The following is a 17945-nucleotide window of genomic DNA, read 5'->3' as shown; positions in this document are numbered from 1 at the left end:
GAACAATACTGCCATGATTTTGATACTGCAGCTAATGCTATTTGAAAAGTATATGAATAAACTTTGAACTCCTATTACATTTTTTGCCCTTACTCTGCCTTTTCCTTAAACTACAAATCTGGAAGTTTAAGAGACTGAGGGAGACACAAGAGCAGAGCCAATGTGATGGGTCATTGCTATAAGAGATTTGACCAATGGCACAACAACCAATTTGTGCTATATCTATAGCTCAGACTCAAAAAGTTACATTTTCATTCGTGTACCCACTAGCTCTACTAATTTGAATTCTATGTCTTTATTTGGTGTTTTATTTCGTTACTTGGTAGATATAGTCTGTGGCGTAGCAAAGGGGGGGCGGTGGGGACGGACCGCAACCAGGTGTCACTTTTTTTGGGGTGACACCTACCCCGTCTCTCAACTTTAATAACAATGTACAAACAAACAAAAAATAAATTTGCTAGCACAAAAATTTCTTTTTCGAGGATTCCTCCACTAGCACTAGCTCAGCTCCATCTATAATTCGGGTATTCCCGCAAAAGAGCCTGACGCTGTCGTGGGGATTCCCTGTCCCATACACACACTTTTTATTTTTTACCTTCGATGGGGTGACACCACCAACTTCCGCACCGGGTGCCACCCAAGGTAGCTACGCCACTGGATATAGTACAAAAAATATATTGTAAATACTAATCTTCTAATGTGTACCCAACAGGGATCACTTCTGGCTGGTTTTTACCTTTCAGTTGAACCCACCACTGGGCACAGCAAAAACCGATGTGTCACTTAAATCTGGGCAATCTTATGGATGTCCAGGAGCGGCACATCACTAACCACAAATGTTGAGATTCTCGGGTTCATGGGCAATTCGATAGGTCTAGTCTACTGTGGATGATGACTGTTGGAGTCGGTGGGGTTTGTTCCCTAACCTCAGAGGTTCTTGCTAACCTCAACATGGGTATGCCACCCCCTACCTACTTTGACTGGAGAGGCTGGTTCAGAGCTGGCCTCCCCTTCTTCCGGGGAGACATGACTTTGAGATGTAGTGCCCTAATTCTTCCTCATGGATCTTGATAGGAGGCGGCCCCTACTCACTAACCTTACCCATCCTGAATACTCTGTCACTCTGGAAGCAGCGCAAAGGTTCTTACAGGACTAAGTGCAATTTATAAGCTTCTTGTCCTAAGAAAAAAAAAAAAACTTCTAATGTGACAAATATTTCTAGAATAAGAAAAACTAATCTATTTAACAATATATGATTTTGATAAAACTTTCTTGTAATAATAGTACAAGATTGTTTAGACTCAATTTCACTGGGATGAAGCCGATCTGATCAGCTCACTATCAAGTTGTATGTTGCTTACACATTGCTATAATCTGATAGTGATCTAGTGATTTATGAGACATTATAATCTAAATAGTGTCTGGCCTCAACACAAATATAGTGCCTACTTTGATGTGAGGAATCTTGGTGATTTGAAATGTTACGTTTTCCAAGATACTACAACATTAGAGATTTACATGTTGTTCTTGGCTAATACACACAACTCAAGAGGTTTGTGTAAAGATTGGCTGGCATGTACTATACAAATCTCAGCACAAGACAGTTGCAGACCCCGTTGATAAATTAACAGTAAAATAAATGAAAACCCAGGATAAGATCGAAATGGGACAGGATGGTGTTCATAAGAGGGATGCAGTGTAACTTAACTTTGTAATAAGGAATAGGTGTGATTGATTGTGTAGCAAATGAATTTAATAATAAAAAATTTAGCACAATTCAAATAAGAGGATACCCAACAAACTGGTTCAGCTCTTATATTATTGACTATGTGCAAAGAGCACACAATTAATGAGATGCACGAGAATCGTATTCATATGTTTTTTAATTCATTAATAATTAAACATATTGTGCGGGTAAGATAGGTATTTTAGGCACGTATATTACTATTATATTATTTTAATTCAACTAAAACTTTTATTTTTTTGAAGAGAGTATTATTTTTTGACGAGAGGAATGCCTTCCTGAGCACGAGGCCTAGAGCAGCCGCTTCACCCTAAGGGAGGCACTACATCAACGTGTTAAATATATTAAAAATAAGATCATGTTTGCAGAGTAATAGTGAAAATATGTAGTCTCTTTTTATGTACTTTAGCTTCATGCAGTATGACAGGTACACTACTACTGTGGGCTAGATTTTTGGCTGGTTCCTTAAACTGATGCTTGGTTAAATGCCATTTAATCACTCACTATCTTTTCGTGACATTCTCCAAGCTGTTCAACTTACCATTCAGGATTGTAACCAAGTGCATGTGTTCCAGGTGAGCAGCTAGACTGTTGATGTCTCCTCTCCACTCACACTTCCTGTGGGGACAGCGAACTGGCAGCATACTGCAACAAAATACAGGTATGATGTAAATACAGTTCAGCAACAACCTGAGCTTTCACTAGTATTAAATGAGTGATATTGAAGAATGGTATTTAATACTCTAAATAAAACAAGGTAGAAGTGTTCCACTGACACCATATTTCGGTAGGCTTCACTGAGGTTGCATGCAAAGTTTATAGCTCATTCAATTCTGATGGTTAGGCTACATGTGTCACTATATCACGTGTTAACATGTCATGTAGTTATAATATTATTTATACTGCGATTTTCTTGTTGGCATCATAGTTACCTAAAAGACCAATGTAAAAATGTTCGCTACTGCTCAGCTAAAACCCAGTTAATGAAATGCAACATCTTGGCTCTCAATGTTGCCTTTATAGAAATAAAAATTTATGCAAAATTTCAATCGTAAAGAATAATACATTTTCGAGATAGTATGTGGATAACAGACAGAAATAAAACTTTTCAATCCATCTAGTGATAGGCTTTGCTAATGCTCAGCCAATAATCCGATACAATGGGGCATCAAAGAAGGAACAAACTAACAAGTAACTTCATCATAAGCGTTACTATGCCACATGATAAAACATGATTGTGACCAGTTTAATTACCAATTTGTGTTTTTGCGATTTTCTCATTGCCATCATAATTACTTATAAGACCAATGTCAACATGTTAGCATTTTACATGCATAATCGAATAGCTACTGTAGGGTGTAGTAGTAGACAAGTTAATATATGTTTCAGCTCGAACAGAGAGAGTAGAGAAAATCATAGAAGTCTCTCTAGAGCAGCTTTTACAATGGGCTGTTTCAATAGTAAAATAGGCTAGACACAGCACAGCCTTATTGAGTTCTGTTGATTTGTCTTCATTAAAACACCTAAGGACATAATATATTTGCCCATAAATTATTTTTGACACTATTCAAAACTTACTTTTTGCGACAAGGGATGTCCAGCTTGTAGATGAGCCTCTGAAGGGCGATGTTGGGTGCGAGACCGTGGTCTGTGCGACAGTATGGGCACCGCGGCAGCCGTGAGGCGCAGGCCAGACAAGCAATGTTGCCACACTGCAGGCACGAGGTGACACCACGATTCTGAGGGGCGGCCAAGGGCTCCAGGCAGATAGCACACTCCAGCAGTTGACTGGAGAGGTGAGCACAGTTCCGACAACTGCAGTCCATTCCCTGTACCTCCTCGTCACTCTCTCCTGCACTACCTGTAAACATGAAATTACTCTACATCATCATTCCCTTCATTCAAATTTTAATTTTCCAGTAGAGGCCAATCATTAATTTGGCCCACATTCTGGGATTTTTGTAGTAGCTTGGCAGATGGTTGGAAGTCCAGTAATGTTACTATACAAATTCTGTTTCACCTATGCTATACTATACACACAATGGTCCCAATGATCCAAATTAGATTTATTGCATAGGCATATCACAATGTTATGTGCTTATTTATTGATAGCATATTAAACACTTTTGAGGAGAATATTAAATGTAAAGCTATTTTGTTAAATATACTCTGGTGGAGCACAAAAGTATGGAATAGAAACATTCCCATGATATCGGTAAATAGCAATCTTAACTACAAAGCAGATTTAAAATGTATAATCAGATTTATTTGTCTAGAAAACAATTATCTAATGTTCAAATTATAAATCAATTTTGTTTTGTATTGTTTTATATTTATCAGTTAACATCCTTTTTCTTTCCAATATATTGCTCCAGTATAATTTTGAAATACTATTGACAGGTTTAGCAGTTTTATTGATTTAAGATGCCAGACAGCAATATATGGATGAATATAAATCCCAATAGAATGCCTTAAATAATATAGACTGATACTTATCAGTATTCAGTTCCTTATTCACAACAAAATTTATCTAAAAATGAATAAATATGTTTCGTTGAATTATACTGTATAACAATGATTTATGTCAAAGAAAGAAACAGTACCTAATGAGTTGTGAAATTATTACCATGGAATTAAAAAACATTTGTACTAAGTTACACAGTTGTAATTTAGTTCTTTTATTGTTAAGAAACATAAATGAGAATGGCTAAGCAAGCTCAGCACATCGGTAAATACAGATTATCATCTAAAAATTCAGTAAGTTACTAATCGGGGGTAATCAACAAGCCTTTCAACAACAATAAGTACATTTTATCATCTAAAAATGCAGCAAGTTAAAAATGGAGATAACCAACAAGCCTTTTAAAGATAAATTTTTAAGATTTATGTAGAGGTTGTGTTCTTGTAAATTCATATAGCTTGATGTAGTTTTTAATAAAATAGTATTTTTGGATATTACTAAATTATGATGCCTTAGTAATGCACTTGAGTAATTTTATATCTTGAATTTTAGTTATAGATATTACCTACAATTAAAAATCTTTCAATTTGCAAATAATTTTGTACTATGAATTAATGTTCTTTTTATTTGTTTTTTTTTATGTTTACACTGCAAATTGTAAGAATTCTACTCTCTATTTACTAAAAAGAATTTGCATTGGTCCAGTGGTTCTAATCCAGAAATAAAGCTTACAGCCTTATTTCAAATAGAAGCATAATGTTAAGCTCTAGTTCTTTGCTTTAAGTTTGTTTTTGATGATGGAATTGTAGTGAAGAAAACAGAACTTTTCTGGACATTTACCATCGTTCAGTGATACAAAAAATAAGTAACACTATGCAGTATTAGGTTGTTAGTCAGCAAGTGCAGACCTATTGTGACTTGTATTCTGTTGTCCAGTTTTAATAATTGGTGATGTTTTTTGTTTTTTATTAAGTACATGTTTTAGAGTTAGTGAAATTGATGTACAACATGGTAGTTGTGATTCCTGACTTATGCATATCATAATGTCTGGTATGATTTTTTTATTTTAACCTAAATTGTAGTTTTTTTCTTAATTCTCTTAGGACAAGAGATTTATAAATTGCACTTAGTCCTACAAGAACCTTAGTGCTGCTTCTGGAGTGATAAGATATTCAGGATGGTGGTTTAGGGGGTAGGGACCGCCTCCTATCAAGGGGAGGGAGAGGCCAGTTCTGAACCAGCCTCTCTAGTCAAAGCAGGTAGGGGGTGGCACAACCTTGTTGAGGCTATAGCAAGAACCTCTGATACTTAGGGAACAAACCCCACCAACTCCAACAGTCATCTCCCGCAGTAGACTAGACCTATCGAATTACCCTTGCACCCCAGAATCTCGATATTTGCGGTTAGTGATGTGTCGCTCCTGGACATCCATAAGGTTACCTAGATTTAAGTGACACGTCTGTTTTTGCTGTGCGCAGTGGTAGGTTCAACTGGAAGGTATGAACCAGCCAGAAGTGATCCCTGCTGGGTGGGTTATGTGTTAGGTTAGTTATACACCTTATACAGCTGAGGAAGAGATCAGATTGCAGATTTCGAAACTAGTGGTACTGATATTTGGTATTACTGAACGATGGTAAATGTCCGGAAAAATTCATTAGTACAAATTTCCTGTTTATTAAGTATCAACCCATACTTATTACGGCTAAGATACTAAAATAAATATTCTTTTTACAAAATGTTTCTTGGTTTGCACACTGTAACTATAATAATCTTTTTTGTCTGGAACTTGGAAGTGTTTCTATCAAATGTATGCCTAACAACTGCAATAGAATTGTGAAGGAAACAGGATTTTTCCGGACATTTGCCATTGTTCAGAGATGGCAAATGTCCAGAAAAATCCTGTTTTCTTCACAATCCTTCAATTTTCAAAAACAAACTTTAAAAAAGTGCTTTAGAATTGTCATAGAACTGTACAACCCAACTGAAGGAGGGGTCGCCGTTTCCTATCAAATACCATTAAAGAGGCCAGTCATCAAAAAATCCAGTCTTCTTAAATCTTCTAGTGTTACTGTCAAATGAAGATGGATATTACCCGATTGTAACTATTGCTGGATTACAACTGTTGCTATCTGCTATCCATTTTCATTAACTTCATTCAGAAGCTTAATTGTACCTAAATGGATTTGTTTACTATCCCAACCTCTCCAGATTTCCTGTCCTGTTGATTGCACAATAGTCGTTAGCAGGCTTTGTTCTAGTATTTACAGTATACCTGTATACTACCCTCCACAAGCCCTTAAATAGCACCAATACACCACAGTGCTCATCTTGGTGAGTGAAAATACTCAGAGTACATTTCGGAGTATGAATCATATTCTAGAATCTAGCACACTCTAGCATACATGGGCAAGGAAGGAATATTGGAATTTATCCCTGTAATATGTTCATCCTTTTTGTTGTAAAAAATATAGCAAAAGCTGAGGTTGTACCTCCAAGAAACTATATTTAGGACACTGGGATGTCCTAGTTACTGTGTTATCCTGCATAACTCAGACTCCAAGAGTCCAATTTTGTATTCACCAAAAAAAAAAAAAACCATCTAGCAGGGTTGTCTGTAGGGCAAGTGACAGTTTGATTGGTTTTATTTGCTTTTTGACCTGCCAATATTAACATATTATTTATAACACTATATTTCTGGCTGGCCAACCAAAAGAAATAACAACATGTTTTTAAAATTTAATGTAGGTAATTTATTATTAGGATAATATACCAAACTTAGTGTTATTTGTGTACTTCAGTAACCCCTGTTCTAGAACAAATGGAGAAGTATATACAGGGTGTTTGAAAAGTATGGGTACGGCTTAATATTTTTAAAACCATAGGAGATAACATCTATAAACTTTGCACAGTATCATATGACTATGTAAATTATTTTTTCTTGCTATTACCATGACATGCCAACCATGGGGGGACGGCCCACAGAGGAAAACATGGAAATCTTAAATTGAAGCATGGGTCGAGTGATACCTCATTGGAAAGAGCTCACTTAGTAGAGTTGAATGCTGCAAACCGCATCTCAAAAGGTTTATCCAATCAGAAATGGCGGGTTGTTTTAGGTACACATTGTGAAGTACATTATGCGCTGCCACCCTGCCATTTCTGACTGGATCGTCGTATTCTGATGCGGTAGGCGGCGTTTCACTCTACTACCCAATGTGTTTTCACTGACTTTTATTAATTAGCAAATTATGTCATAAATTTATAACACAATAAATAAAACTAAATAAACATCGATGTTTTTTAGTTTTATTTATTGTGTTATAAATTTATGACATAATTTGCTAATTAATAAAAGTCAGTGAAAACACATTGGGTAGTAGAGTGAAACGCCGCCTACCGCATCAGAATACGGCGATCCAGTCAGAAATGGCAGGGTGGCAGCGCATAATGTACTTCACAATGTGTACCTAAAACAACCCGCCATTTCTGATTGGATAAACCTTTTGAGATGCGGTTTGCAGCATTCAACTCTACTAAGTGAGCTCTTTCAAATGAGGTATCACTCGACTCATGCTTCAATTTAAGATTTCCATGTTTTCCTCTGTGTGCCGTCCCCCCATGGTTGGCATGTCATGGTAATAGCAAGGAAAAATAGTTTACATAGCCATATGACACTGTGCAAAGTTTATATATTTTATCTCCTATGGTTTTTAAAATATTAAGCCGTACCCATACTTTTCAAACACCCTGTATAAACAGCTGACAATTTTTTGCAGTTCCTGCAATCGCAATGTTTTGTAATATTGTGTTGTGTTTTCGAAGTAGTATTGAATAAATGTTGTTACCAATTGATATTCTGGTTTATTGAAGTCTTTGGTTTAGAGCAACGATAACTTCTAATCACAATTTATTCACTGCGTTGTAAATATATCCTATATTTGTCCTAGACGTTCATATAAAATAATAATTTACTCATATTTGACTTTAAGTGCTTCATAAAGATGACAGTTAATCGGTATATAACAGTGAAAACTTACTCTTTTACTTATATTTCATCATGGTATTAAAAAGAAACTAATCTTATTCCTCTAAAAGCACTTATTGTGCCACAAAAATAAGTACACTTAAAGGCATGTAATCAGAAACATTACGTCAAACAAGCTCTTAGGTTATCATCCTGACCCAGTTGACAGGTTTATGGGTCTTCCAAAAGCTTTATTGCTAGTGTACCATCAGAAATAAGTGTTAATAAAATGTGATACTAAAACATATGACCTTAGACTTTGTGTTGCCGTTTAAATCTACTATTCACTTAGACTTAATAGGAAAAGCAACAAAACAGATCTAAAGACATCATCACTGTGGCTAACAGTATGAAGAAACAATGACCATCTTATATATTTTGACCACCAAAGATCCAAAGAAAGTTTTGGGATTCCTGTTGCTGAATGATCTGATGTTTTCAGAAGGTCTCTGCCTCTAAAAACTCTTTTTTACGTTCAGACTATACATTTTTGCTGAAGAGGATAAGAACTAATAGAACACTGAGCATAGAAAAGAGGAAGGTTATTATGTTTTATTGGAAAAGTTATCTGTCTAATTAAAACTATCTGTCTATAATTTCTAAATTTTAAATGCCAATAAACTTTGTTAGTCTACATGTTTTAATTTTTCTTTGTTTTCTACATTTCTCCAAAAACTGGCAGACATTGTTTTATGTAGCAGCATTGTAAATTTTTTGGCAATTTGAAATATATTAATTCTTCCTATCACTCTTTTTGAAAATTTTAAGCCAGATGTTCCTTCTGAAATGTTGTAGATGGAGCTTATATTGGTACTGATAACTTATTTACATTAAAATATTAAACCAACATTTAACATTTTTATTATTTTGTGAGGCCTTTCGATATCAAAGATATCTTCTTCAGACACATCACAAAATATTTTGTGATGTGTCTGAAGAAGATATCTTTGATATCGAAAGGCCTCACAAAATAATAAAAGTGTTAAATATTGGTTTAATGTTTTAATGTAAATAAGATGTTCCTTCTATCATGAACTTTTTAGTAAAATATACTGAAATATTGGGCGTTTAAAATGTTAAAATATAAGTTTCCAAAGTGTTGATTAAACCTGACAATAACTCAATTGTCAGGTAGACAATAACGTGGTTAAAATGTATCTAACACTGTAAAATTGTTATGTTTGAGGTTAAAATTTTGATTGGTTAAGATGTAAACTCAAGAGTGTGACTTTTCATATAAATGGTTTTTTATGTTGATATAATAGATTTAAGACACCATGTGTTGAAACACCACTAAGAAACATATTTACTGAAATAGAATCAATTAAAATATCTTACTCTTGACAAAGTAAAACAATAGGATAGAGCAGAATTCATCTCAGTGGATCACTTGCATTAGTCATTGTTAAACACACACACATTACATCACTGATATTTCATGTTTATTCATAGCTTCTTCACAATAAATGGGAGAAGAGGGGCTTCCTTCTATTGTAATTGTGAGCATCAACTATTGTTTCAGGTGAACCCTGTTTATTTCCAATCAATTTCTTTAAACTTTTTTGGCGTTCTGCAGTCTGCTTGGATTTGAAAGTGTTATTAAAAAGTGCTCTTTTCAAAATAACCAACAATAGATATGCACATATATTTTTAAAATACAACTAATTTTGAGGGCTGCAAAACACAAATAAACACAAATAATTGCTTTAAACAAAAGATGATAATGGTTGTACAACACTAAAAAGTTTAATTGTATTTATTAAACACAGTAGTAATTTTAAAAATCCATCTATCCATTTAATTTTTCTTCAGATATTTATAACATAGCACCTAACCACTGTTGCTTATAAACTATTTTGACTCAGTTGAAATGTTAAGTCATTTTTATGTAAATACAGTGTTTGATGTGTAATTTGTGGCTGCTTTTTATGCTCAATATGTTGCTACAAAACAGTTTCTGTTTTAATTTTAATTCCACAGACATAAAAAAAAATTATTCTAGGTGCCATATTTTTAGTGTATATTACTTCTAACTTGCACAAGTAACTACACATTTTAGCAAATTTTATTTCTGAGATAAATAGAATAAAATTACTGACATTTCCAATGACATTTATCTACTACATATCATGATCAGAAATGACGGTGACCAAAATTCATAATTTCATGGCATACGAATCTTGATAGCGACGAAGAATTATACAGCGACTGTGGTAAGTTTTGGACTTCATTCTCGAGTATACAAATACTCGAGAATGAAGTCCAAAACTTACCACAGTCGCTGTATAATTCTTTGTAATTACACTATACAATGCTAAATGTAATAAATACTTTTCTTGACAAGTTTACAGACTTACAATTAAACAAATTAAGCACCGAAGCTGTTGGATTAGGGAACTACACTTTTCAAAATGATTCATGAAGCTCCTTGGTTTGGTCAGTCTTTGATCATACATGAAAGTTAAGATATCTTGTATATAAAGCGATGTATATAAAGTTTTGTGTAATGTGAATCCTCAGTCCATCATATATAAGGCACTGCTATCACCTGGAATTCCAGACATCGTGGTCAGTACAGGACCCAATGACAGAAAGGTGTACATCAGTAACTGTGAGTCTACTTTTAGTAACGAGCGAGGCTTTTTACCAGAATCAAAAGGAGGTAGAATCTGAAGAAGGAGCCTTGGTAGTAGAAGGACTTGTTAACCAGGAAAACTGGCTACTCAGAAATCTAGCGTATGAATTTGGAAGAGGATTGCAAGTTTGAAAATGGATATTGTTTACAATGGATAACAACAAAGCTGGCGTACTAATTAGCATTACTTATACCGTGTCCATGAAAGTTTTCAATTAGCAAATGCAAGAAATCCAGAATTCTGAGGCTAATATTTTCTGGCATCCATAGTTCTATATAATACAGAAAGGTATTTTAGTGAAAAGTGATTAAATTCTCTATAGGTAGGCTACAAATACCGTACTGCTTGTAACGTAACGAGTAGTGGGTGTCTTATCTACCTTTCTTATCAGTGTCACATACCATTGCCGAGTAACGGGTCCTTAATCTTGTTGTTATAAGATAGAAGCCGCAGAAATAAAGTTGCCTGTACCAGCTAGCTTTCGCCTCCGCCTTCGGCTATAAAATTCAGCGTCGCGTCGGTTGCTTGCTCACAGGTATGCCTAGTGCACCAACGTAAGATTTCCTAAAAAGATGTCCGTTGTCTCTGGACTGACACTGTTGTTATAGCTTGTTTCCTCGAAAATGTGATAATTGAATGTCAGATACTTATACCTTACCCAACACAATAAATTACCTTGTTTGACCACAGTGAAAATGTATCTTGTCTGGCCAAATGATCATTTAACTATCTTTTCTGAGTATCTCTCCAACTTGAACTTCTACCAAGAAAGATACTATCCGTCCCATTTTAATTTATACCATAGTTTTTCAAAGACTGTACACTCCTGTTGTCGAAAATAAATAATGAATTCATTATGAATAAATTTAGAGATTTTTATAATAATTAAGGGAAGCCTGAACAGATCACTCGTGGGGGCGGGAAAGATTTCATTTTCGTATGTCTGTCTGTCTCCACGATATCTCGGAAACGAACTGACTTATAGAATTGAAACTGTGCACGAAGCTTCATTTAGTATATGAGGGGCATATTGACCATATCTGTTTATAGACAAGATGCATTTCGATAATGGTGAATGTCTCTCCATGTTTTTGGCAGAGCGTTAGCAAAGCCTATAACTCAGGGTGGTGTCTTGAAAATGAGTTGAGCTATAAACTTCAAATTTTGCATATTTTACCTATCTATCGCTAAGGTTCCGTCAAAATCCCTCTTCTGTCTATCTATCTGCTTCAGTGTCTAATTTCCGCTGGATGTTTCAAGAACGATTTGAACTATAGACTTTAAATGTTGCATTAAACTTCATTTTTACATAGGCAACGTTGTGTTTGATGATGGGCGACATTTCTCTTCTGTCTGCCTTGAGGGTACTTTGGTATTATATGGAGGCCACTCACTATTGTACAGTGCGCTGCGGTGGAAAAGTTAGGTTATCATAAATTTGCTATTAGTAGTAGGTACCCAAGTTAACCATTACGAGCGCTCACGTTGGACGATCTGGGACGTGATCTGAGGTCGGAAAGTGTCGATCGGAAATGCCCTAACCATTAGTGCGGGCTTCCGTGGCGCCTAGGCCTTAGGCGCAACCCGCACTTCAGGCGGGAGAAAAAAGATCCCTCGAGATCGTACCTAAATCCAAGCTTAGAACACGTGAGCACTCGTAAAAGTAACTTGATTTATTTATATTAAATATTAACAAGAAGTTTATAGGGACAGAGTTTATTAGTGGCATCCATATAATACCAAAGTACCGCTTTCAGGTAGTAAAATTTCTTTTCTGACTGAACGACTATCTGCAGGAATTCTTGAGAATAAAATGAGCTATATAATGAAATGTTGCATGCAACTTTAAGAAGCTTATAAAGCGACATGTGGCAGACGTACTCCTACCTTGTACTTAATTAACATTGTAGGCGTGTGGGAACGAAGCACTTAAAAATGTAAAAAATTGACGCCGTTAGAGAAGAGACAGGCAGAGAAAGGAATGACGTATCTGTTTCCGTTTCGACGCACAAGGCAGAGCAGTCGCCAGTGGGCTGACTCATGGAATGTGTCCCTGACATCAGCTGTGAACTGTGTACGGATGCGTCTGTCCACTTGGACTCGACAGCTGCTAGACATGACATGCCCCACTCGAACAAAGAAATCTTTCTCCATCTGTAACTAATCATAGACTCGTCTTGTTGCGTCCAGTCCGATTCCTATCGCAGTGACTGTACAACATACTTCCAGTTAATTTTGGGCATGGCCTAAATTCCTTTTCAAGCGGAAACAGTTCTCTTGGGGAACATAATAATGTTCGTAATACAATAATCACTACAATAAAATCAATAACTATATGGTTCGGAATCCCGATTTTGGTTTTACAGTCTACAAGACAGTCCGTTTTCTAGAAGTATTATTATTTAAACACCATGATTTAAACGACCTATAAAACACGTTTGAACATTTTATCAATTATTTTTGCAATAAATTTAAAATCTGAACGAAAAACTCAACTGTGTTTACGTATGAAAATTTCGTAACAAACTCAGTATGCCACAAATATAAAAGCAAAATGATTAGTTTGTCTTAATTAGAGTGACTCATTATTAATTCATCTCTTAAATAAAAAAAATAAATTTTTAATTGATTCAGTATTTTGGTGTTAATAGGCTAATACAACAAATGTTATATTCTCTAAAAGCTCGTTGAAATTTTAGCATCTCGAACGTATAGGAGGGAATTTATAATATTAGTACAATTCGTTGATTTTCTAATGTAATAACAGATAATAATCTGACTAACTGTTCTAAAAGTTATTATTTATTTTTATGATCGTGACTGCGTAAGTTAAATAAAACTAGTTGTACAACTAAACACAACACTATTTGTACAACTACATACACTGTCAGCGTGTAGTAGCATATACAGTACTACAATATACAACATTACTCTATGCTGTCAGCTTTTTTGTCTTGTCAAAACAATAATGCTTGGCAACAATAGCTGCTGATTTCGTCAACATGATGCTGTAAGCTCGTCATAAACAACAAACAAATATCACTCTATATTTTATTTGTGGAGTAAATAACAGTCTCGATAAAGATAAGGCGAGGTGGTTCAACTTTCCTAGACTTGATGACATTTTCCGAGAATTTAAAAGCTCTCATGTTGTGGGGGGGGGGGAGGGTAGAGTTATTAATATCGGTCTTGGCATGGGTCTGTCGCTATCAGTATTTATACCCAGAGACGATTGTTGAAAGAAGTGAAAAAATTAACAGATGGGCCTCATTTGTCAAACAATTGTTCTAGACTGCTCGTGCCACAGCGATTAAGTACAACCAATTAAAACATTTGCTTATATAAAATAACCCTTTATCACATAATTTTATTATTGTTGAAACAATATAAAAATTGGATTAAACATGATGGGAAATACCACGCTCAAATTTTAATTAACATTTTAATATAAAAAAAACTGGCAGCAAATCAACTAAGAGAATTAATTTCTGTTTAAAGCACATCCGAAATCCTCCAGGAAACAAATAAGGAACCTCTAATTAAACACAACAATGTTTGCTGTAAATTAGATTTAACATTGAAATCCACGCATAAACTCTAAATATTCAGTCTAAAGCTTCGTTCACTTGACATTGTTCCTCAAACTAAATATTTCCTGCAAAAAGATTTCGCGAACATTTATTTAGATGTTGTCAAACAAATTATGGTGTTTGCTGCGAATACATAGTTTGCTACATGTTTAGTGTTTGTTGGTGCACGTCGGAATTTACTTGCTTGTACAGTTGTTTCTGATGCAAATATGTTACCAGCCATCAATAGCTTAGTTGGTAGTGGCAGAGACAGTTATTAGGAAGACGATACGAATATAGTGTGAACACTTCAAAGCGAACTAATATAGTTAACCAGCTCTCCAACTTTACACGAATGTCAATTTCGAATTGCTAATATTTCAAAACCCAATACTAATTTCTAAAATTACAAAAACAGACCAGTTGTTCCTTCCTTTCGATCATTATTTTAATGCCCCGTAACAATATTTCATAATCTTGTACGCTTTATCATTGTTTGGTACTTTTTTGAACATCCATCATACACTGCATCGCTATATTCCTCTTGAGATTGTACTGTAAGTCTAGGTCTTAGTGCAGATTTGTCGCTTACAAGACAAGTGTAAAATATAATAAACCCCAAAGTTTATTTTTCATTTTATTCATTGCCATAGGCCTATCTGACTTCGCTCAGCATTTTTCACACGTTTGTACTGGACTGTGGTAGCCTAATAGAATGTGGAATTCTCTTGTTCAATGAATTAATGTGTGTTCCAGTTTCTGTGTTAATTTGATTTAAAGTGTAGTTATGTCTATACTTCATTCTATAACTTTCTTCTCGGGGATTCCATAGAAAACCATGCTGTTCGTAATAAATGTAATTAAAATATGGTTACTATTGTAGTACGGTGTACATACAACACACAACAGCCAAGGAACGGACTGAAATGGCTGTGACACAAAGGGGTTCTTCACGGAACTCAACAAAAGTTTGCTCATAGGACGAACATGTTGGCTAAACAAAATGGCGGCTCGCTACCCTAAAGAATATTCGTCGAAGTGTCCAAACTTACAGAACATACGTTGACGAGCAATGTGGTCGCTTTTATATTTATAGCACACAAAACTATAAAAGTTATATCAGTCAGAAGAATAACAATAGCACACGGAACGTCAATAGTAAAAATAAATTTAATTTCGAATTATTGTTACTTGAAAACTGGCACTAATATTATAAAAGTGACAGCCAGTAGAGAGCAACTGAAACGAAAAATGAGTAGTAGGTTATTAACAGACAAGCGGGTTGCTAATTCTCATTAAATTAGGAGAGATGTCTCATTAAATTTCTGTGATATAATTAACAAGCTTTTTGGCTTCACATGAAAAGCAAAAGGTGTGAATATTTAGACGTTAAAGTATAAATGTTTTTATGAGTAAGTAATAAAAAAAAACTAAACCTGAAGCCTTTATTATGAAACTTTCTGAAGGTTTGGTTGACTTTTTTTAAAGTCACCATTTTCAGTCTCTATCTCGTTGGTTGAAGGTTGTATAACTATCATTTACAAGTCTGACGATTGGATTTAAGTGTACTAACCTAAAATAATATTATGTACGCAAAATTAACCACTTGGATTTTGAACCATTTTCCTACCCTCCCATTTTGACTCGTACCAAAATAAGGAGGCTTGCAATCGGCTCTTGAGAAGTTTCTTTATCGATTAAAACGAAAACTAGATTGGTTCTTAGGAGTTGCATATTGATTCTCGCTTCCTATATTAATATACTATACGTGTTTTTAATTTTAAGTAGCGGGAAACAACTGTACGCTAACGTACCGAAACGCGGGGTACGTTTTAACGCCCAAAATTTATTAAAACTTAAAACGAGTTGAAGTTAAAATGAACAGTTTAAAGTAAAAATTACAACAAACATTTCTTTGATGCATGAAACTAGCGAGACAGTTGTAACTGATGCACGTATTGCTAATTGCGGTAAATCATTTTTATGGTTAGCGCTGTTGATATGATGTTGAAGTGAACAACTGAGCTGAATATGAATAGTTCATAAATGTAGTTACAATTTAGGTGTAGAATTTTAGAATTGGGATTTTGTAAGTTAACTAATACTTGAATACTTTTTCATGTATAAAATACACTTTGAATGCGGCAAGCGCTGTATCTTGAGATCAGTCTAGATCACTCAGTATAGAATCGCAGTGCGACTCAGAGTGTTATAAGACTTAAGGTAAATTATATTAAATTAACATTCAAAAGGCATATATACTTACAATAGTAAGTTAACGGCCAAGACGAATGTTTCGAAATAGAAATATTACGATGACAAATTCTAAGAAACAATTCTATTTCGGTCAAACGATAACCCCCATTGTGTAATTCACAACTACGGTAAGTTCAAGCAACAATATCACGTGGTGATTTCAAAACGCCAGTTAGAGCTTTAATACCACATTAGAAACTACACAAGGGATTAGTAATTACTGTAGGCGGTCCTTATCAGCTGAGCACGCAGCGCTAATCACGTACAAGTCCACTGTTTTATGACTAATTTAGTCACGGTCAACGTCCACCATCTGGCCTGTGAATAATCGGTCACTCAGAGTCGTACCACCAAGGGCAAGGTCCTTATTTCGGTCTCTGAGTGTTTTTAAATATAGTTCCCACCCTGTTCATCGAGTCACCCCCGGTCCCTCGACTTCGTTACGGCCCTGTTGTGCCATGCCCTCGTAACAGCCTGAACTGTTTATCTTTATTTGTTTCAATAAACGATCACGCCACAGTGAAATGTTACTTTGGTTATTTGAAGAGTTGACCCATTTTCTAATATTACGTCCACAAAATAGTCTTCATTAAGAAGTATATGATACAGTATGCTGTACAAAGTACAGATTTGTATCTTAATCAACTTTTACTTTTCCACCGGGTGTCTTAATAATGTTGAAAAAACATTGAACGTAGAATAATCCAAGATTTAAACTGATGGTGTCTGGTTGAAGTTTTTACAAAATTAACTTACGACCATGTTTCGTCTTGTCATTTCTGTTACCCAATTTTGTCTCGATAAATAATTACGCCTCGAGTGATTTTGTTTTTACTTATGTCTGTTGTGCAGTTCATCCAATTCCTTAAATTTAGCCCACATAATAATCCTTATTATAAAAGCATACGATACGTAAAAAAACTACAATATTGTATTTCCAACCAAATTTTATTTTTCTACCAAGAATGTTAATACATTTTAAAAGGAATTTTTCTTGGAAACCGAGATTTAGACCGAAGGGATTTGACTAAGGAGTTTTTAAAAAATTGAGTTTTGACACTTGAAACTGAAAAGTGTTTGAAATTCTTGTTACTGTAAACGGATACGTTTTCAATTTTCAGGGCAAAGCCATTAACATGTTGCAACAGATGCTGTTGCTTGTCCTGTTAAGTTGACATACTAAAGAACGGAAATAATGTTTGCTATGCTAGATTCTACATATTTGAACGAAATAGACAACGAAAACTCCATTTAA

At 35.0% G+C, this 17945-nt stretch overlaps 1 protein-coding gene across 2 annotated transcripts in view; it reads right to left on the bottom strand.

Moving 5' to 3' along the window:
* LOC124364426 (E3 ubiquitin-protein ligase SINA-like 10) overlaps positions 1 to 17945 on the bottom strand; it is a 30744-nt gene that overhangs the window by 3344 nt on the left and 9455 nt on the right. For both annotated transcript variants that reach the window (XM_046819915.1, XM_046819916.1), the window contains exons 3-4: positions 3323 to 3605; positions 2286 to 2389 (exon numbers count right to left, since the gene is read on the bottom strand). In XM_046819915.1, coding sequence (XP_046675871.1) covers positions 2286 to 2389; positions 3323 to 3605 — 387 coding nt within the window. The remainder of the gene's footprint in view (positions 1 to 2285; positions 2390 to 3322; positions 3606 to 17945) is intronic.

Source organism: Homalodisca vitripennis, chromosome 6 (assembly GCF_021130785.1).
Source record: "Homalodisca vitripennis isolate AUS2020 chromosome 6, UT_GWSS_2.1, whole genome shotgun sequence".
In the NCBI taxonomy this organism is placed as follows: domain Eukaryota; kingdom Metazoa; phylum Arthropoda; class Insecta; order Hemiptera; family Cicadellidae; genus Homalodisca; species Homalodisca vitripennis.
This window is presented reverse-complemented; position numbering and strand designations above follow the sequence as displayed.